The sequence below is a fragment of the Brassica rapa genome, chromosome A06, assembly GCF_000309985.2.
Source record: "Brassica rapa cultivar Chiifu-401-42 chromosome A06, CAAS_Brap_v3.01, whole genome shotgun sequence".
Classification (NCBI taxonomy): domain Eukaryota; kingdom Viridiplantae; phylum Streptophyta; class Magnoliopsida; order Brassicales; family Brassicaceae; genus Brassica; species Brassica rapa.
This window is the reverse complement of record NC_024800.2, coordinates 17,722,361-17,743,270: the sequence shown is the minus strand read 5'-3', so window position 1 is coordinate 17,743,270 and position 20,910 is coordinate 17,722,361. Positions and strand designations below refer to the sequence as shown.

General features: G+C 36.5%; 5 protein-coding genes across 6 annotated transcripts; 3 read left to right on the top strand and 2 right to left on the bottom strand.

Moving 5' to 3' along the window:
* Positions 1 to 2,078: 2,078 nt before the first annotated feature.
* LOC103874632 (protein MEI2-like 1) lies at positions 2,079 to 8,184 on the top strand. 2 transcript variants are annotated; one of them, XM_009153065.3, is made up of 14 exons: positions 2,079 to 2,516; positions 3,112 to 3,276; positions 3,408 to 3,642; positions 3,829 to 4,226; positions 4,318 to 4,476; positions 4,578 to 4,694; positions 4,767 to 4,912; positions 5,087 to 5,169; positions 5,268 to 5,660; positions 6,190 to 6,757; positions 6,875 to 6,959; positions 7,074 to 7,142; positions 7,235 to 7,414; positions 7,623 to 8,184. In XM_009153065.3, exons 2-14 carry the CDS (start codon positions 3,196 to 3,198, stop codon positions 7,773 to 7,775), a joined length of 2,667 nt encoding a protein of 888 aa, XP_009151313.1. In that variant the 5' UTR covers positions 2,079 to 2,516; positions 3,112 to 3,195; the 3' UTR covers positions 7,776 to 8,184. The 2 variants fall into 2 exon arrangements, with proteins under 2 accessions (XP_009151313.1, XP_009151310.1); XM_009153062.3 differs by having other exon boundaries at positions 2,081 to 2,516; positions 6,103 to 6,757.
* Positions 8,185 to 9,578: 1,394 nt separating this feature from the next.
* On the bottom strand, positions 9,579 to 10,737 carry LOC103874631 (protein FLX-like 4). The gene is made up of 3 exons (XM_009153060.3): positions 10,637 to 10,737; positions 9,911 to 10,451; positions 9,579 to 9,831 (listed from the first exon to the last, which is right to left on the bottom strand). The coding sequence occupies exons 2-3, from the start codon at positions 10,447 to 10,449 to the stop codon at positions 9,693 to 9,695; spliced, it is 678 nt and encodes a 225-aa protein (XP_009151308.1). The 5' UTR covers positions 10,450 to 10,451; positions 10,637 to 10,737; the 3' UTR covers positions 9,579 to 9,692.
* Positions 10,738 to 10,947: 210 nt separating this feature from the next.
* LOC117125981 lies at positions 10,948 to 11,668 on the top strand. The gene is given in 4 exon segments (XM_033273107.1): positions 10,948 to 11,164; positions 11,166 to 11,216; positions 11,219 to 11,284; positions 11,350 to 11,668. Coding segments are annotated over 4 exon segments (573 nt in total). The 5' UTR covers positions 10,948 to 10,972; the 3' UTR covers positions 11,614 to 11,668.
* Positions 11,657 to 17,022, top strand: LOC103874630 (protein BONZAI 1). The gene is made up of 17 exons (XM_033273102.1): positions 11,657 to 11,869; positions 13,452 to 13,642; positions 13,730 to 13,777; positions 13,952 to 14,100; positions 14,215 to 14,263; positions 14,418 to 14,474; positions 14,580 to 14,765; positions 14,866 to 15,000; positions 15,104 to 15,165; positions 15,251 to 15,347; positions 15,423 to 15,537; positions 15,649 to 15,725; positions 15,813 to 15,950; positions 16,046 to 16,210; positions 16,296 to 16,409; positions 16,510 to 16,606; positions 16,707 to 17,022. Exons 1-17 carry the CDS (start codon positions 11,743 to 11,745, stop codon positions 16,802 to 16,804), a joined length of 1,905 nt encoding a protein of 634 aa, XP_033128993.1. The 5' UTR covers positions 11,657 to 11,742; the 3' UTR covers positions 16,805 to 17,022.
* Positions 16,898 to 19,416, bottom strand: LOC103874628. The gene is made up of 2 exons (XM_009153058.3): positions 18,076 to 19,416; positions 16,898 to 18,010 (listed from the first exon to the last, which is right to left on the bottom strand). Exons 1-2 carry the CDS (start codon positions 18,333 to 18,335, stop codon positions 17,890 to 17,892), a joined length of 381 nt encoding a protein of 126 aa, XP_009151306.2. The 5' UTR covers positions 18,336 to 19,416; the 3' UTR covers positions 16,898 to 17,889.
* Positions 19,417 to 20,910: the final 1,494 nt, after the last annotated feature.

The window sequence follows — 20,910 nt, the reverse complement described above, 5'->3', positions numbered from 1 at the left end:
AAATTTTGTATTCTACGAAATCAAATGATAAAAATGTTCGACGGAGATCCCAATACAAAACACTTCATGAATCTTTAAGCAATGCATTTATACACAACATAACACATAAATATAAACTTTTGTTTAACTATTAATTTGACAGATGAGAGATATCATCATACACCGCATCTCTAGAAGCAATTTCAAAATTTCCAATATGAAGTTTTTCATATTCCAAAAGCAATTTCAAAGTTCCATATTTTAAAATCATTTCAGCTATCTATTTTCAAATAATCTTGTTAACTTTTATAGTTACCATTTTAATTTTTATATTTTTTTATCTTATGCAAAATACAAATATATCAATAACATTAAAGCAAAATATTATACAAAAAATTAAAATGCACATTTAATACAACTTATAAAGCAAAATACACAAAGGATAAAATTATATGAAAACAAAATTATTACATCAATTAATAAAAGTACACGATTTCAACAATTTTAGCTTGTAAGCTACAAGTAAAAAAAAAAAAAAAGTTGGCTATTATTTCAAAATGCATGTAATATGCTAGTAAAATGTATTATCTTACTAATAGTAATTAATATTCTTTTCGTTCCACAAATATAATTTTTTTAGTATTTTCACACATATTAAGAAAACACGCTAAACTACCATAATAAATGTATTGTTTTATGTAATTTTCAATTTTCAATAACTTTTAACCAATAGTAATTCAATAAAGTCAATTAATTTCTTTGAAATTTACAAATTTTTCATAGAAAATACAAAAATACATATTTGTGAAACAAACTTTTTCAAAAAAGTCTATCTTGATGAAACGGATGGAGTATTATGTATAATATTTTTATTATATATTTTATTGCTAAATAAAAATTTTATGACTTTTGTTTACTTTTTCACCAATAAAAGACTATAATGCAAAATGTAAAATATTTAAAGTTTAATTTGAAGTTGTTATTTCGGAAATAATCACCTTCGAAGTTTAAATTTGTAATATTGCAAACTTTATTTGGAGATGTTTTCACGGTCGACTTGCTACATGACTCTTTTTTTTTTTGTAGCATGCTACATGACCCTCTATTCTTTTTTTTCCCCTATTTATTGTTACTTTACAATTGAAATAATAAGGCAAAATACAATAGTGGATGACTTTTTTCCCCATACCACCTTTTTCGGTTTTCTCTATTTGGTTGTTCGAACCTGCACATGCTCATTTGATAGCGTGGAAGGATTGGCCATCAAACAAATAAAAATTCACAATCAAGGATATTTATTATCAGTTTTTGTTGTTGTGCACTTCATTGTAAAATAAAAAAAATCCAAACACGGATGATAACAACCGTGGATCACGAGTAAACTAATTCACTCAGTCATAAAAAGAAAGAGATATAGTGAGCAAAAAATCATTTTAAGATAGTATTGATCCAACCAACCAAACATTATCTTCAAAAATTACAATGTTTTTACGACAGTTGATAAAAAAAAAGCTTATTTAGTAAACATAAAAACTATGGAGTAGTTTTTTTTGTAAACACAAACTATAGTTTCAGACTTTGTTTTGTATTCTTTCAACAAAGAGTGTAACTATAAAAACATTCTTATCAACTTTTCGCTCAAGTTGTTACAGAAAAAAACTTAATCAAGAATTAAAATGACACTTATAAAATTATCAATATAATAAAATTATTAATTTATAGAGGTTATATCAATTAAAAACTAACAACTTTTATTCGTGTTTTCATTCATATATAATAGTAAAGTGTAATTTCCTAACTTCATTTGAACATATTCTAATAAATAGTTTGTAGATTAAAAACAAATCACACTTTGAAAAGAAAAAAAAATCAAATAGTCCACATGTTCAATAAATAGGCTGCTCCTTGGTTACAAAACCGCGCTCATCGACTGCTCGCTGCCGTCGAGACTCTCGTGTGAGACCGTAATTTTTGTCAGTTTTAGTTATAATCTACGGTCCAGATTTAATATCGTACGAAACCACTAGATCCACGATACATCCAACACAGAAGAGTGCTCTCCTCTCCTCAACTCTATTTTGTTTTTTTCCTCTCATTCTTTTTTTAGTCGAAACTCTAAACCAACTAACCGAAAAAAACAAAAAACTCTTTCTCTCCTCTCCATTTCTCTCTCTAGGAGAGACAACCGGAATCGCACGTCGACGGGAAGAGTATCGCCGGAACTATTATAATTACCGCCGGTCGCATAGATTATTCGTTGGAAACAACGCGTCGTGAGAGGAGAGGAAATTCGAAAAAAAGAAAAAAAAATTAGAAACACCGATTCACTTTTTTTTTGGGGGTTATTTTAATTGATTTGTGTGAATTAAATATTCTGCGATGGATGTGATTGGATAGAAGGAAACAAAAAGGAAAGGAGGAAGATAAAAGAGAAGGCGAATTATTCTGCTCCTCTCTCTCTCTCTCTCTCTTTCTTCTCTGTCGAACATCGCTGTTGCTGCTGTGTGTTTTCTTCGTGCATCCTTTTATTTTTCAAGGTAATGAATTTCACGAGATCCATTCTTCACAAGTTTCTTTCTTTTTTTAAATTTAATTTAATTTAGTGGAAAAAATGTTTGGGAGGAAGCGTAATTGTGTTTGTTTGTAAATTAGGTAAGCTCTTTGTATTTGTTTTTTTATTTGCTGGTGAGTAATTTAGGTTTATTTTCTTAAATTAAGTTAAACTGGGTGCCCAAGTTTGTGAATTAGGTAGGAGTTGGTTCCCTGTTTGCATATAATGAGCTGAACAAGGATCATGAATTAGGCGAAATTGTAGTCTCTTATGGCTTTTTGAAATACCTAATCTTTGTCTTCCAGGTGTTTCTACTCCGCTTTAAAGGAGAGAGGTTTAAGATGATTTTTTTCGTATTGAACTTCTTCTTAGAGTACGTAAAGTTGCTGACTTTGTTTGGATTTAGGGTTTGATTTTGCTTAGTTCTAATTGAATTCTTGTGTTGTTTTTTTTTGTGTCCTTTGAGTTATTTTGCTTAATCTTTTTTGTCTGGCAAGATCCTTCTTTGCAATGAATAGTGGATTTTGTTTCTTTTGGAGACTTACTGGCTTTGAATCTAAAACTGGTTGTTCATCTTTCAGGGGAAGTGATATGGTCCGTTGAAAAAGACTAAAAAGCTACAAAAGAGATTTTGTTTTATTATTCCAAATTTTGCTGTCATCTGCATGATGCCGTCTGATATAATGGAACAGAGAGGTGTATCAACACCTTCCCACTTTCGTGAAGATACTCGTATTAGTTCAGAGGTAACTTTTTTTTTCCATGGGGTTTTAACTGTGTAGCACCATCTTTGTCACATTATCTGCCACTATTTTCTATGATGTTTAAAACTGTTTTCTTTTTGTTTCTCAAGTATACTTGTTCTTTTGTCTGGCAGAGGCAATTTGGGTTTCTGAAAACAGACCTGATTCCTGAAAACCAAGGTGGTCGTGATAGATTTTCAAATCTGCCAAAGAGTTCCTGGACACCTGAAAGTCACCAGCTGAAGCCACAATCTAGCTTGTCTGGGGTGCACCCCTCTGTTAGCCCTAACGCAAGAAACACCACAAATGGTAGCCAGTGGGAAAGTAGTTTATTTTCCAGCTCACTGTCTGATACATTTAGTAGAAAACGTAAGCTTCTGGTTCACTTTTATGAATTGTTACTTATTATGTTGATTTTGTTTTATCCTCTACGGTAAAGAAACGCCGTTTGTTAATCTAGTACATCATAGACGATCGTGAAAGTTTGTTTCTTTCTCCTTTAACTTACTGTACTTTAACTACTTGACTGCGTCTCCAAATTCTTGGTTTTTGCAGTACGGTTACAGAGAAGTGATATGCTATCTCCTATGTCTGCGAACACAGTTGTTACCCACCGTGAGGAAGAACCCTCTGAATCTTTAGAAGAAATTGAGGCGCAAACTATTGGAAATCTTCTGCCAGATGAAGATGACCTCTTTGCAGAAGTGATGGGTGACGTTGGGCGTAAATCTCGTGCCGGTGGAGATGATCTAGATGATTTTGACCTTTTCAGCAGTGTTGGTGGCATGGAGCTAGATGGAGATGTTTTTCCTCCTATGGGCCCCAGAAACGGAGAGAGAGGCCGCAATAATTCTGTTGGCGAACATCATCGAGCGGAAATTCCATCCAGAACAATTTTGGCCGGAAATATCAGTAGCAATGTCGAAGACTATGAGCTGAAGGTCCTTTTTGAGGTACCTTATTCCAGCAGCGTTTCCCCCCACAGATTTGTTTATATAATCTGGAATTGATTACTTCGTACTGAGAATACTTTTACTTGTTCAGCAATTTGGAGACATCCAGGCTCTTCATACAGCTTGCAAGAATCGTGGTTTTATCATGGTATCCTACTATGATATAAGGGCTGCTCAAAATGCGGCGAGAGCACTCCACAATAAGCTGTTAAGAGGAACGAAACTTGATATTCGTTATTCTATCCCTAAGGTATGATTCCTTGTTTTTATGAAATATATTGTCTTTGCTCTGTGGACAGTATTTGTGACTTATGTTGATTTGTATCTATCTTACAATTTTCTTGGCTCCAGGAAATTCCTTCAGGAAAAGACGCCAGTAAAGGAGCCCTGTTGATTACTAATATTGATTCGTCTATTTCAAATGAAGAACTCAATCGAATGGTCAAATCGTATGGAGAAATCAAAGAGGTTGATATATTGAGATGCTCCGTTTAGTTACTTTTCTGAGGTAGATTCTAATGATGTTTCTGTGGTTTGCAGATTCGTAGAACCATGCACGATAACCCACAGATATACATAGAATTCTTTGACATCCGAGCGTCAGAGGCTGCTCTTGGTGGCCTGAATGGACTCGAGGTTGCTGGGAAGCAGCTTAAACTTGCGTTAACCTATCCAGAGAGTCAAAGGTGGGTGACTGGTTGTTTTTTTTTTCTCCCTGGTTTATATTCCTTTGTGGGCTGTGAATGAATACAAAATCCTAAATCAAAATGATTTGAACATGTGCTTTGCTGTTAAGTATTTACGAGGATGCCAGTTGTGTTGATGTATGGGGTTCACCCATTCTTTTTTCTTTATTTCAGGTACATGTCACAGTTTGTTGCACATGATGCTGAAGGGTTTCTACCTAAAATGCCTTTTACTAATACATCATCTGGGCACATGGGTATGCTTTTGCATTCAGCATTTGTAATTCTTTTTTTTAATTGAATGATTTGTCATCTTGATACTCAAAATCACTGCCGTTAAATATCTCTGTGTCAGGGAGACATTTCCCAGGAATAATTCCTTCAACCTCCATTGATGGTGGACCTATGGGGATTAGTCATAGTTCTGTTGGATCGCCTGTGAACTCCTTCATTGAACGTCATAGGAGTCTCAGCATTCCTATTGGATTTCCACCTTCGGCAAACGTCATCTCAGCCAGCAAGCCCGGAATTCAGGAGCATGTCCACCCTTTTGACAATTCAAATATGGGGATCCAAAGCATGCCAAACCTTCATCCTCATTCTTTTTCAGAGTACCTCGACAACTTTACAAATGGTAGTCCATATAAGTCCTCGACAGCATTTTCTGAAGTCGTCAGTGATGGCTCGAAAGCAAATGATGCCTTTATGTTACATAATGTTCGTGGAGTGGATGGCTTTAACGGAGGGGGTAAGCTCTTTATCTCTAAATTGCTACTGTTTTGATAAATTTGTCGAAGAATAATGATGATATGTAGTTGACAATTGTGAGTTTAAGAAGAATGTCTGCCGTAGCACACTGTTAGGATGGTCCTTACAATTTTAGTGGAATCTGAAATGTGCTACAGCGATGAAAATTCTAGGTACTGTTTCTGTAGACAACTTTTTTTAAAAGCATTCTTGGTGTAAAACTTGTCATCCTGGGAAAATATTATTAGTATTATGTTCTTAATTGCAGTCATATAGACAGATAACTGTGCTGGGTTTGAAATTGAATTTGAAAGTGGCTGAAACATTCGTTGTGTATGTCAACAGAATTGCACAATTACTGAGTGCTAGTATTTCTTCTACTGTCATACATAATATTGTTTTTTTCTTTCTCACTTTTAGTTGTTGTGGTCTTTTGACTGTAGGCATAGGGTCTCCCATGAACCAAAACTCCCGCCGCCCTAACCTTAATTTATGGAGCAATTCTAACACTCAGCAACAAAATCCTTCAGGTGGCATGATGTGGCCTAGCTCGCCGTCTCACCTCAACGGCATTACTAGTCAGCGCCCACCTGTTACTGTATTCTCTAGAGCACCTCCTGTTATGGTGAATATGGCATCTTCCCCTGTGCACCACCACATTGGATCTGCGCCCGTATTAAACTCGCCTTTCTGGGATAGAAGACAAGCCTATGTTGCTGAATCTCTAGAATCGCCTGGCTTCCACATAGGTTCTCATGGTAGCATGGGGTTTCCTGGCTCTTCACCCTCACATCCAATGGAAATTGGTTCTCACAAGTCCTTTTCCCATGTTGCTGGGAATCGCATGGATATAAATTCCCAAAATGCTGTACTGCGATCTCCCCAACAGTTGTCTCATCTCTTCCCCGGGAGGAACCCAATGGTTTCAATGCCGGGTTCGTTTGACTCGCCTAATGAACGATACAGGAATCTCTCACACCGTAGAAGCGAGTCTAGCTCTAGTCATGCTGACAAGAAACTGTTTGAGCTTGATGTTGACCGTATATTACGTGGGGATGATGTCAGGACAACACTGATGCTTAAAAACATTCCTAATAAGTAAGTGGATTCAGTGTCTTTCCTTTATTCCTTGTTATATATCTTTTGTTAGCTTCGTAGGTTGTTTGATGTTTTCCTTTTCAATTCTGAACTCTATAAAATGCTGCTATGGTTTAGGTATACTTCTAAGATGCTTCTCTCCGCCATTGACGAGCATTGTAAAGGAACGTATGATTTCCTTTATTTGCCAATTGATTTCAAGGCAAGCAGGCGTCCGTCCTACCTTTTTATATAATAGTCTTATGTAGAAAATGGGCTTTTGGTATTTGCAATATCAGTATTTTTTTGCTAACCTAATTTTACCTTCTCGTTTCAGAACAAATGCAATGTGGGATACGCTTTCATCAACCTTATTGAACCTGAAAAGATTGTACCATTTTATAAGGTACAGCCAGCCTTTTCTGTTGCTGCTTTTTATATATTTTTTGGCTTTTTCTCTTGAAGAGCATTGGTTAAAAGTTTAAAAAAAACTTGCAGGCTTTTAATGGAAAAAAGTGGGAAAAGTTTAACAGCGAGAAGGTGGCAACTCTTACATATGCTCGAATTCAAGGAAAAGTAGCACTTATTGCCCATTTCCAGAACTCAAGCTTAATGAACGAAGACAAACGTTGCCGGCCTATTCTTTTCCACACCGATGGTCCAAATGCTGGTGATCAGGTGAATGTTACTAACACATCAGATAACATCATCTTGTTAGGGTTCTCATTTCGTAGTAGTTGCTCAATTTCGCTCTCCCTTTGGTTGCACATATTGAAATGGGTTCTTAGTGAGATCTCATAAGTTCAAAGATGTGGTGATGCTCAGTTACTCAATAAGAGATTTTGATTTGTTTCATATTTTTCACCTTTGTTGTTATTATTTGCAGGAACCATTTCCAATGGGAACCAACATACGATCAAGACCAGGAAAGCCACGAAGCAGTAGCATTGATAACCACAACAGTTTTAGCATCGCTTCCGTTTCAGAAAACAGAGAAGAACCTCCTAATGGAACCGATCCTTTCTTGAAGGAGAACTAACCAATGAGCAAAAAAACCAAGCAGAGGTAAAAGAAAGTTAAGGAAAAATGAAGAGCTAAAGATATAACACAAGTTTTATATTATTATAATCATATCATCAGCACACCCTAGAGTTCTGTAAATCGGGGGTGTTAAATTTACCCTGACAAAACTGTTTTTGCGGTGAAGATATATTTTTGGAGAGATCATTAAACTTTGTTGACCTCAAACCTTCACAGGTTGCTTCACCAGTTTTGTTGTATTATCAAATATCCCCTGAGAAATATCTTCGAGAGTTTCTCTTTTTTTTTTTTTTTTTTTGTCTTGTTTGGGGTTATTCAAGTATTTTTGTCTTCTTGCTATCGATGTAGTATGTAACAAGCCTTGGATTTACATTCAACGTCTTTGCTGGCTATTTGTGGCCATTTCATGTTGTAACTTTTTTGGAGATTTTAATGAATGCTTCCTTTTTGGATAAATATAAATTTTCATAATCTTTTTTTCTTTACATGATTGTATGGTCGCCAGATGAGTTTGGAAACACAATGCAACTCTTTGTTTTAGAGACATTGAGCGGTCAAAAACTGTAGGGAAGTGAGAGGCAGTTTAATGCTAGGTTTCTCCCATATTGATATTAGCGGTTAGGCCATCACAGACCGACCAGCTTCATAAAACAGAATCTCTGGCCTTTCTCCGGTTACCAACAAAGATCTGGGCATCACAATTCAGCACAAGAACTAGTCATAAGCTTTATGCAGATGTCTTCTTCAACTTCACCATATCCAAACCTGCATCACTTCCCATATATATATTCTGTCTTCATAATGGGCTCGTTCTCGTTTTAAAAGGCTTAGGCTATTGGGTCCTCCTAGCATAAAACCATTAATAGCTTCAGGGTTTAAGGTTTAAACCTTCTTCTTCTTCTTTTGGAAAACAACAATAAAAATGCAGAGAGGAAAGGTGCTTGTGCAAATCTCACAGTCTCTCGACTTGGCGTAACCAAAACCTCTTGATGATGACGATCCTCTCTACGCCGATGTACCTAAGCCTCGGAAGGATTAATCGGAGAGGAAGCCTAATCAGACTCCAATGAAGGAGGAGAAACAGCTGAGGAAATCACAGCCAGGGTTACTCTCCGGCCTCTCCGAGCAGATACAATTGAGTATCAGCTTTAGTAGAGTCAGGCCCGGCTCAGAATATATTTAGGCCCTGTGCACAAACAAATTTTTAGGGCCCTTTCTTATACAAATCAAAAAAAATTAGGGCCCTTTTTTTGTGTGTTCAAAAAAACAAAAATGACCTTTTCATATAAAAAATTAAAACTGTATGACTCTAAATATACAAAAAATGATGAGAACCTGTGCCAAAGCACCGTCCGCACACGTCCAGAGCCGGCGCTGAGTAGAGTGTGGAATCATATGGACTACTTTCTCAATAAAACTATGTGTGCTTGCTTTGTTTATGATTTAGCCTTTTTGATTTTTTCATGTTTATGTTATAGTAATGTGTTTTCTTTAGTGTTCAATGAAGTTCAAACCTAGAGTTATCCACGACGAGAGGTTTACCGTCCCTAAAATCTATGCGCTTCTTGAGTTATGCATACAAGCAGGAGTAGGTAGAGATTGACAAGTTCCCATCGAAGAGAAGATCCACCAAACCTGTGAACAGCATTGAAGGACGGATTGTAGATTTCGAGGACGTTTATGGGAAAGCTCCTGCGGCTGTGTGTGCAAGGTGGTGCACCTGTGCCTGAAGAGTACAAGAGTATGATGAGGCTCGATGTGAAGTTGATCTAGTTGCTTAACCTTTCTATGAGACTGTTGATTGATGTGAAAAAGATAAACTCATGTTATATATATTACGAAAATTCAGAACACAGTTTTGGTTGGTTCTTTTGCATCTCTCCCTAAATAGAAAAGAGAGACCCTCTTTTGAGTCTCAAGCTCTACTCCTTGCGGTTGCGATCTCACTTCGCAGCTTCTCAATAGCTTTGACTGCTCCGATAATGTTACTCTCCATCTCTTTCAATTGCTCAAGTTTCTCTACGTTACGGCTCTTCTCGGCATCAAACTCTTCCCTGCTCCATTGAAACCAAAAATGATTAAACCAACTGACGATGATGAATCTTTTGACAAGTAAAAGACGTTTCCTTTTACCTTAATCTCTGGTGCTCTTCTTTCAACCGCTCAAGCTCTTGAACTGAAGACTCTAGACCCTCCGACTCGAGGCAGACCTTCTTCAACTCCTTTACTGCCGCCTTCACCTGTGCAGCTAGCTCCTCGCGTTCTCTGGCTAATGTATGAGCCTCAATGTGAGCTGATTGCAGCTCCCTCCTTATGTTATCCCTGTTGTTGACAATACCCTCAAGTTTCGCTATCTTCTCGAGTGCACCACGGATCTGAATCTCGCCGTCTGTCTCAGTCTTGACGATGTGAGCTCTCAGTCCCTGGACTTCGCGGTCAGCAAGGGCAAGGTCTTCCTTGAGAGCAACGTAGCTAGCAGCGAGTTTGCGGTTGTCACTAGAGAGACGGTCAATCTCAGCAGCTCGAGCTGCAATCTTGTTTTCAAGAACGTCGGAATGGGAGACCCGGTGGTCGGAAGCGGAAGAGATGGTCTCGTGGTGCCGGGATGATGATGATGATGACATGCCTCGGCTATAATGCTTAGATGAACCTAGCCTCTCCCTTGAAGACATATCTGCAAGCCAAGTGTGATGGAGGAAGCTTGATTCAATACAAAGCTAGCTACTTTATGTGGCAATGAGATTCAGCAATCGAAGAAGAAGCTAGAAGAAACCCAGAAACAAGGGGAATCAACAAGAGCAGAACTCTAACTAGCGAAAGGAGACAATCAATTTCCTAAGAACCCCTGATCACACGAACCTGAAATTCACAGGAAGAGATAGAAATCCAACACAAGAAGACTAGGATCGATTACACCACCACCAACTCTGGTCTCCGCTTGATTAATTGTTCCAACTATTATTTGTTTCTGCTCTTGCAGCGCAATCACAAAGTGGGCTGGGCTTATGTTAATCCATCAAGGCCCATTAGGTTCTGACCATTAGTTTCATTTTCATCCATGGTTGTCACGTGAGCTGCATCACGTCACCAATCTTTTAATGATCTGATCGCTGTCTGAATCCTCTTGCACAAAAAGCTTACTTGTACTCTGAAATACAGTGTCAGAGGCGATGGAGACGGAGATGGAGTTCTCCGATGTTGAGCAAACCTAGTGATAAGTATAAAAGGAATGGTCTTTATGGGACCTCATGCATTGGGTTAGAGAATGGGATCGAGAGGAAAAGACAGGAACAGGAACATGAACAGCTGCCTGGTTAATATATCTTTATCTCTAACGGCAGAACAAAACCTGATTGCTACCGTTACCGTGTATCAAAACCAGGGATGAAAGCTTTTCCTCTATGACTTTGAGAAGAGACTTCTTTATGGTTGGTATCTATGGAAGCTACTATTGGCGGCAAGTTGGATATAGAATCACAAGCTTTTGACAAGAAATATCCTGCTCAGGTATTTACCTCTTTAGATTAATCTCAACTGAATGTGACTATGATTATTATTCTTGGTTTCGGCAGGTTGGATTTGGAATTGTTAACAACTGTTATCCCTTGCCAAAAAGCATTTTCAAGTCTGCTATCTATGAGAAGTACAAAGGCTGCCACAAGTTTAAGCAAGAACTTGCTCCTCACCAAGTAATACACTCACTCTTCCTTTCGATTTACAACACATGTCTCCAAAGTGCCAGGCTGAACAAAAGGATCATGGATTTGCAGGTTTATGTCTCTGTTATCATTATTTCGTTCTTTTATTTCTCCAGAACTCCATGCATTACCTCATAGATTCGGTTCCAGAGCCTCAACAGCACCCAGGGAGCTATCTTTTGAGGAGCGGTTCATAGCTGCTGCACAACTTAGAAATGGGTCGTCAGTTGAGAAACATGATTTTATATTCAGTTGGGAAACTGTTTGATGCTGAAAACGTCTTTGAATTTAGCTTTGCAGGATCTGAGGAAACTTGTGCGTGGTGGAGAAGCTTGGACGCAAATTAGTGCAACACTGCAACTCACTGGAAAAGAAGGACAAAGAGACATAAGAGGTAAAGTCTCCAGCTCGTTTGCTGTAAGTTAAAAAAAGCTATGCATATAAGGTTTTAATTTCTGTGCTAAATTCCTCAAATCCCTACTCATAAGTGTAATTCTGATTGAGATACAAATTAATAAAAGAAAAACATATTAAAACTCTTTTATCAAAAGCTCTCCTAAAACATTTCTTTCTGTTTGATATTTTGGATTTGCTATTAAGAATATGCTTATTGACTCTAAGATTAACTGGCCTAAACCCGAAGACCTGTTGGTAGAAGAAATGCCTTTTTTGTTTGTTTTGGTTTTGAGTTTAATCTAGAAAGAATTACACTCATGGGGTCTTGCACACTGTGTGTATGACTGAGCACTTGCACTGTAATTCACATGACATGTTCTCTTGCTTTTCCTCTTTGTCTTCTCTTATCTTTTTTAAAAAGAATTATTTTCCTTCTTTCTTACTTATTTCTCGAATTAAAGAAGGAGATTTTGATTCAGAGGTCTGTCTCTATCTTTCTTTCCCCATATTGTATTTACATTTGCTTTGGTACACTATGTACTTAGGCTCTGGTCCTGTTTTTTTGTTGTTGTTGCTGTTGTGTCACATATCATAAATGGGGAAAAACAAAGTTCAAATCTGCCTAGGTGAATTGTCACGAAATAACGTGAAAAGTCAAGATTTCAGAGTAATTATCCAAATGTGTAAAATATTCTACCGTGAAAGTCCCTAACTATTTCCTACCGTCACTTTAATGGCAATTGTCGTGTTTTTTACTACAAGTTACACCAAACAATTAGTCTGAATATTTTTCAAAAGCAACAGCTTTAAATGTAGCCTGAAAATTTCTCAATATTTTCTGTGAAATAATAATCTTTATTACAATATTCATCAATAATAAAATAATAATAAATCCAGTTGGCATAAAAATATAGATATTACACTGAATAAAATTATTGACCCAATAATGTCAAGAAAAATGCCTATTATAGTTTTCTTAATTATGTACTTTAGATGGAAATCAACTGTTCTACTTAATATTGTTTATTGACCACAAGCCTATGATGTGTCATAATAAACAATGATTCGATTGGTGTAAACAGATAACGAATGTTTGCAATAGTATTATATTGCTAACAAATGAAAGGTAGATCAACTAGTATTGAGCTATCATATTTTCCGAGAATAAAATTATGTTGTGATCAAACCAATTAGCATGTGCCATGACATTGGCACCTTGAATTTATAAAAGCACCAAGACTGGTAAATAAAAAATGTTAATGACCCCTTAATGAAAAATAAACAAAAGCTGAATCCTCTAAACTAATCTTTTTTTCCTAATAACTCAAACTTGACGTTTGATTAAAATTAATAAACACGTTTTTTCTGACAATTGACTAAGACTCTTTATGAGAAAGAGAGTTTCGGAGAAAGTAGGTGAAAGTTTCTAGGATATTTCGTGTAAACAGAAGTATAAAAAGGGGAAGACGAGGGAGCCAGTCATTCGAAATAAAAGGCCGCGTTGGCATAAGTGGGGTCCCATTTTACTGCGTCTGAATCTTTCTGTCTTCCTTCTTTTTGAAACAAAAAAAAAAAAACAGGTGTAGCTGTGTGTTGTTCATCCAAACCGTTTATAATGGGAAACTGCTGCTCCGATGTTTCCTCTGGAGCTGGGGCTATAGCTGGCGTTGGTGGAACTGCTGCTATCTCCTCCGCACGCGGCACTACTAACGATGCCGTTGATTACTATCTCAAGTCTCGAGGTTTCAACGGCCTCTTCTCTCATATCGAGGTTCCCTCTTTACATCATTTTTTCTCATCATTCTGTTTCTATCTGAGGGTTTTATGTTTGATAATGCCTTGTCTTTTGTTCTTGCAGCTATCGTTTTCTGCTTCCAATTTGCGAGACCGTGACGTGCTTTCCAAGGTAATTCGTTGTAATGGCTTGTTTAATTTGATGTTTTTGCCTGAAGGCAGTGTATCTATTCAATGGCCTCAAAGCTATGTCATTTGATATCTTAACCAAAGGTCTTATCAAGTGATGGAGCTATTTTAGTATTTGCCATAGCATCACATTTATATTTGATTTTCTTTATTGCAGAGTGATCCTATGGTGGTTGTCTATAGAAAGGAAAAAGATGAGACACTTTCGGAAGTCTACCGCAGCGAAGTTGTTTTGAACTCCTTAGCTCCTAAATGGATTAAGAAATTTACACTCGCGTATCATTTCGAGACTGTCCAGACATTCTTGTAAGATTGCTTCTAAACAAAATATGTGGCTGAGAGAGATTTAAAAGGAAAAAAACCCTTTACTTGATCAAAGTAGTTTGACACCTTCTGTTGGTTTGTTTGTTTGTTACACAGGTTTCGTGTGTATGATGTTGACACTCAGTATCAAAATTCAAAAGAGGAGGTAACTAATTCTACCTCATCTTATTATGCCTCCTCCATTTTCATTTTTAATCTCATGAGTCTTTTTTGTCTCTTTAAAATGTGGGTACCACCACCACCACTCACATGCTTGTGTCTCAACGTTCATTCATTACTGATGAAGATTTACTTTTCAGATGCTTAAGCTTGACCAACAGCAATTTCTTGGTGAGGCAACATGTGTATTGTCTGAGGTACCAACTACTGCTTTAATTTAAATGCTATCCTTTTACTTGTCTGATAGACCTGAGTTTTGGCATGTGTTGGACTTTAAATATTTACTTTTTTTAACCACGCAGATAATCACAAAATCAACTAAGACGATTACATTAGAGCTCAAGCGTAAAGAAGGCGTTACCGCACAGACTCAGCATCACCATGGGAAGCTTATTATCCACGCTGAGGAGTCCCTTGCTTCTAAGGTTACAACAGAGATTGTATTCAGATGTTCTAGTTTGGAATCTAAGGATCTTTTCTCAAAAAGTGTAAGAGTTTGTGGAGTCCTTCTCCTCCTAAGCCTTTTTTTTACTTAAAATAACACAGTTTAGACATAAAATGTAACTCGTTTATTTCATTTTCTTATAGGATCCATTTTTGGTGGTATCAAAGATTGTGGAGCAAGGAACTCCAATACCAGTGTCTAAAACTGAAGTCCTGAAGAACAATCTAAACCCTATCTGGAAACCACTCTTTCTAAGTGTTCAACAAGTCGGTAGTAAGGTATAGCATAGCAGAATAATCTTATATCCATGAATATGTAATAGAAAGTCTATTTCTCTGTCTGAGATAAGATGTCTCAAATTTTCTCTCTATAATCTTGCAGGACAGCCCACTGATAATAGAATGCTCAGACTTTAATTCCAATGGCAAACACAGTCTCATCGGGTAAGATTAGAGCTCAGACTATTTAATTTTTGGAGTAACTCTGTCTGTTAACTGACATAAGTACTCGTTTATTTTGGGTGGCCAGAAAAGTTCAAAAATCGCTTTCAGACTTGGAGAAACTTCATTTGGCTGGCCAAGGAATCAACTTGTCTTTGCCTACTACTGGTGCTGGACAAAGCAAGGTATGAAGGTCCAAAACATGTTAAATGCATTTTTCATGTAAGTTTATCTGATAACATTTCTCCTTTATTTTAAAGGTATTAAAGAGCCAGCTTTTTGTGGAGAAGTTTACAGAGACTGTCCAGCACACATTTCTAGAGTACTTGGCCTCTGGGTTTGAATTAAGCTTCATGGTAGCAATCGATTTCACAGGTATAAGGTCTTACACCACCACTGCAGATAATCCTAAAAACTTTTGTCTGAATATATATAATGTTGTTGTTAGTTTCTTACTATTATAAACTTTTTATTTTGTCCTTGCAGCATCAAATGGAAATCCACGCCTCCCTGATTCTTTGCACTACATTGATCCTTCAGGGCATTTAAATGCTTACCAGAGAGTGAGGACTTGATCATGTTACTTCCATTTTTTCTTAATAACCAGTCACTGTGACTAGAACCAATTCTTTTTTTTTTTAATTAAACAGGCAATAGTGGATGTTGGAGAAGTATTGCAGTTTTATGACTCAGACAAACGTTTCCCTGCCTGGGGATTTGGAGCTCGTCCAATTGACTCTCCAGTTTCACATTGCTTTAACCTCAACGGAAGCAGTTCATACTCTGAGGTAAAAAAACAAAACTCAACTCGCTTATCAAATATTATTAGAAATTTTGATGTTTTTGTGTTCACAAATCTAGTGTTTTTCTTTCTAACTCTCAGGTGGATGGGATTCAAGGAATCATGACTTCATACACAAGTGCGCTCTTCAACGTCTCTCTAGCAGGGCCTACCCTTTTCGGTCCGGTGATAAACTCCGCTGCAATGATAGCTAGCCAGTCTCTAGCTCAAGGTTCACGGAGATATTACGTCTTATTAATCATCACAGTGAGTATATTAAATAAAATATAAAAAAAACAACATTAGAACAAAATCGAACATTGTTTGTTTATAACCAAAACTTGTGTTACAGGATGGTGTAATAACTGACCTTCAAGAAACAAAAGACGCATTAGTCAGTGCATCGGATTTGCCGTTATCAATCCTCATTGTAGGAGTTGGAGGAGCCGATTTCAAAGAGATGGAGGTAAAATTCTATGGAAGAAGAAGACATGTGAAGATTCTTACAACTATATATATATGATCTTTGTGTAAACTGTGGGTTTGGTTTTGGTGTGGTATATTAGATACTAGACGCTGATAGAGGTGAACGGCTAGAGAGCTCGAGCGGGCGTGTGGCGTCACGTGATATCGTTCAGTTTGTAGCACTACGAGACGTTCAACGTGAGTTTTGTTCTTGATTCTTGAATTTAACCCACAGGAACCGTATGACAAAGGCTTAGTTACTTCCTTTGAGTTTAATGAGTGTGTTGTTTCTTTGCAGATGGAGAGGTTTCTGTAGTACAAGCGCTACTTGCTGAATTGCCTTCACAGTTTTTGACGTATATGAGAATCCGTAACATGAAGCCAGTTCCTCTGTGAATACGATTTGTCATGTGTGTAAATGATTTGCCAAAGGAAAGTGTACATAATAAGTATATACATTACACGGTGCAATTACATTGGCTTTTTTTCGTTGTGTTTCTTCTTTTTCTGAATCTTGGATGTAAAAAATTTCGACGAATGAAGCAATTTGTAATGCCAACAATGGATTGGTTGTGTTTTGAATACATTATAAATGCAAATGATTTACGTTTACAGTTTTCAAACATGAGAAAGCCATAGTCTAAAAGGTCTTAAATTATCAATTTATAGTTTGTCTAATGAATTTTTTTTAACATTGATTTATTATGATCTTACAATTATAATTATGATATGAGAAAGATTACATAGACGATTCGACAACCGACAATAATATATGCCTTATAAAGACCTACGCCTAACTACATCACCTGAGCCGTTCTATGAAGATCCACGTCAGACCAGATTTACTTGCACCATGTTGAAGATCTCTTGTAAGTCTTTCTTCCGTAATCTGCATAATTGTTTAATAAATTGCTCTCTCCGGGACTTGAAACCTGGATTAGTCTAAAGATTCATCTGTTTCAAAAAGAGATATGTTTTAGGTTTTTTACATTTATTAATGAAACATATCAAATTGTAGTTACCATGCATTATTTTCCGTTATCAATTGTTCCTCAAAACTTTTAACCAATAAAATATTTGTAAATACCATTATATTTTTTGAAGTTTACAATTTGTAATTAATTTATACATTAAAAATTTGAAACATATATCTTTTTGAAACAATTTTTTTTTTGAAATATGAATCTTTTTGAAACGGAAGGAGTAACTATTAATCATCCTAAAAACAAAAACATAATGAATATAAATAAAAAGGAATGATTGTTATTTTTTCAACTTTGGTAAAGAACAATTTTATTTTTATAATTCTCTAAAATGAACGAAAAAGAATGAAAATAAAAAGTATTATTTTTAAATTGTGCAATTTATAGGAATCTAATTATATAAAAAAATGTTGGAGTCTCTCCTGCTGAGGACACGTCAGAAAGTCGAAGTCCATAGTGTTGACACGTGTCCCGCTTCAATGAAACGCGCCGTATCATTTAATCGTATCGGTATGGGTTACAATACTTCGTGCTGGGCTTGAGTTTCTTCGTTAGTGGGCTTCGGTTTTGTTGAGAGATAGACGTCGAACCTAATTCCTGTCTTTGACGGATTGTCCCCCTGTGATAACATAAAAACATTTCATACCGGGACAAAAAATGAGATTATAGTAAACCGTGACGTACCTCCTCCTCCTGTACACTCCATACCGGAATGTAACCAACGAAACCACCCTCAAATCGAACTCGACGCTTCCCTTCTCGCCCCTCTCTTTCCCAATCAAATCAACCAACCGCCCCTCGACGTACGTCCCGGAGATGGCGAGCGTCGCGTTCACCGGAGTCTGATCCATCGTCCCCAGATCGAACGGCTGCAGGCGCGTCTCGGAGAGAGACGCACGGTCGTAATAGAGCGTGCACAAGACGCCATCGTAGTGAAGCGACATCTACGAATTAGGGTTTTGAAACTGGAGACCGAGGTCCCAGTTTCCGGCGAGGCGGTTGTCGGAGACGGTGAAGTTGGAGACGGAGAGGGAGTTGAGGTAGACGGTTGGGAGCTGGGGACGGACGATGATGAAGAAGATGAAGAGGATGAGGCCTAGGATGCGAAGATATCATGGATGCGAAGGTTTAGTTGCAGAACCGAATAAAGAGGAAAGAAGATGATGACATCTACATCTTTTTCGTATTTTACAAAACAAAATAAATAAAAACTACAAAACGTTACCATTTTTTATTCAAATTATGTTTTGGCTGGCCCAAATAGAGTAAGGCAGCCCATTAACCTAAACTATAATAATATTTGGAATCTACAAAAGTAATATATATGTGTATTATTTAAAATTAAAACCCTATTAAAAATCTCCGAGTATTTCCCGATTTATTTCCGATTTTTCAATAGCTCGCTAGGCCCTGATCAGCCGCACGCGTTGCGCCTAGCGAGTTTCCGAACAAGGACGCTACGTGAGATAATAATCATAAATTTAAGATTTGTAATGATAGTGACAAGTTGACAATATTGTAAGAATGCCACAAACTTTATTAATCAATAGATTATATCGTTTATGTCAATTTTGAAATCAGATTTGTTTATGAGAATTGAACTCAATATACGAAGATGACATCATTTTTAAGAAATTAACCAAAATATTGATACAAGAAATTTGTATTGGTTTGAGCTAACTGAAAATTGAAGAAATTGGTTTAGGGTGCTTTGAACATTGTAGGGAAAGAGAAAGATAAAGAGACGAACTCTCATAGTGCTAGAAGCTCTGTAAATACATAAAACTTTGAGTATCACAATACTAAAAGCCAAATATGCTGAAATATTAAGCTATTCACAACTGTAATACCATATGAACTTCTTATTTGTATGAATGATAAGTTTTTTCTCCGCACTTGGGGACTTTGTAATTATACAAAAAAATAGCATATAAATATATTATCAATTCAGAAACCATTGGAATAATTTTATTTGCAAGATTATTTTTGTAAGGAAAACTGGGCACATAAGATCACAAAGATGACAAATAGACATGAGAAACATGATTTAAAAAAAAACAAGATAAATTTCTTTCCGATTCTACCAACATAAATTTTGAATTCTCTGATTATTTTTTAATGTTTTTTCTCCGGCATAATCATGGTATATTCAGCGATCTCGCTCTTTGACTATAACCCGTTTATGGTTTTTATGTCGATTGGCAAAAAATCATACATTATAAATTAGAAGACAAATCCTTTTAACAAAGAAAGTTTAAAACTTTATGTTATTCAATTAAAAAAAAATAAAGAATATTAAATTAAAACTGTAAAAATTAAGAAGCTAATAGAAACTAAAAAAAATAAACCCAAACTATTTACATAATATTAAACAAATATAATTGAGCTTCAAAATTTTTATATTACTTATGCATCAAAGGAATCTTCTTTACAGCTAGGCAATGACTTTAAATGAATTGAAATATTTGACATGAAATTTTATAATTGTACATTCAAGTGTTAATTTATAATATATACAATTAGATTTACACTTTCAATATTTTACTCAGCTATCAATATCATATTCATAATAATATAAACTGTAACGAAATGCAGTCAATCCATTCATTCAAATGATAATCACGAGAATCACAAAACTATTTTTGAGATCCTAAAATATAGCAACCCACAATTAAACAAACAATATGAATTCATAATTATCATAATACATAATACAAGAACACTACCCACACCTTATTCACACAATATTGTATGTTATATACCGCAACCTATTAATATACATATAAACATCAAAATCAAAGATAATAAGTTTTAGCATGCACAATCTCTACACATCCTAACATTCTTCAAAACCATAGAGATTATTATACACTTCTCTTGCAAAACTCACATAAAATATACGCAAAGATATTATATAATTACATATTTACATACACCACACGTAAACCATAACCCGCGCGTAGCGCGGGCCGACCCTAGTGATGATAAATTTAATGTTCTTCGTTATTTGTTGATGGGGGGGGGGTGGGGGGTGGGGGGAGGGGGGGTGGGGGGATGAGACTGATTAAATTCATTCAACAGTAATGATTTTAAATAGAGAAAATTTGATCATGCATGAACTTAAAAGTAAACCGTCGGTTAGGAAAATGGTAGTTGAACCTAAGACCATCCGCATTAGCGGTTTATAAGAGGTTCGTGGGCTCGAAATCTTAGGCCCGCTGGTTTAAAAAAAAAATAAAAATTCGATAAGTTTGATGAAACGGGCCTTGCGCATGAACCCGTAAGGGGCGGATGTTGCCACGCGGCGTACGCTGGTTGGTCAAGCGTTCCGCGTTGACGAGGAGGAAAGTCGGGCCACTCCTTGTTTCTTCTCATTTTCCCCTTTCTCTGAAAAAACTAGGGTTTCACCGTGAGAGGCGACTTATCGTGCGACGACGATTCCCGGCGTTTTTCTCGACGTAATCGACGACGACCTCTTCTCTCCACCAGCGTAGGTGAGTACCTTGTAGGTTTATAGCT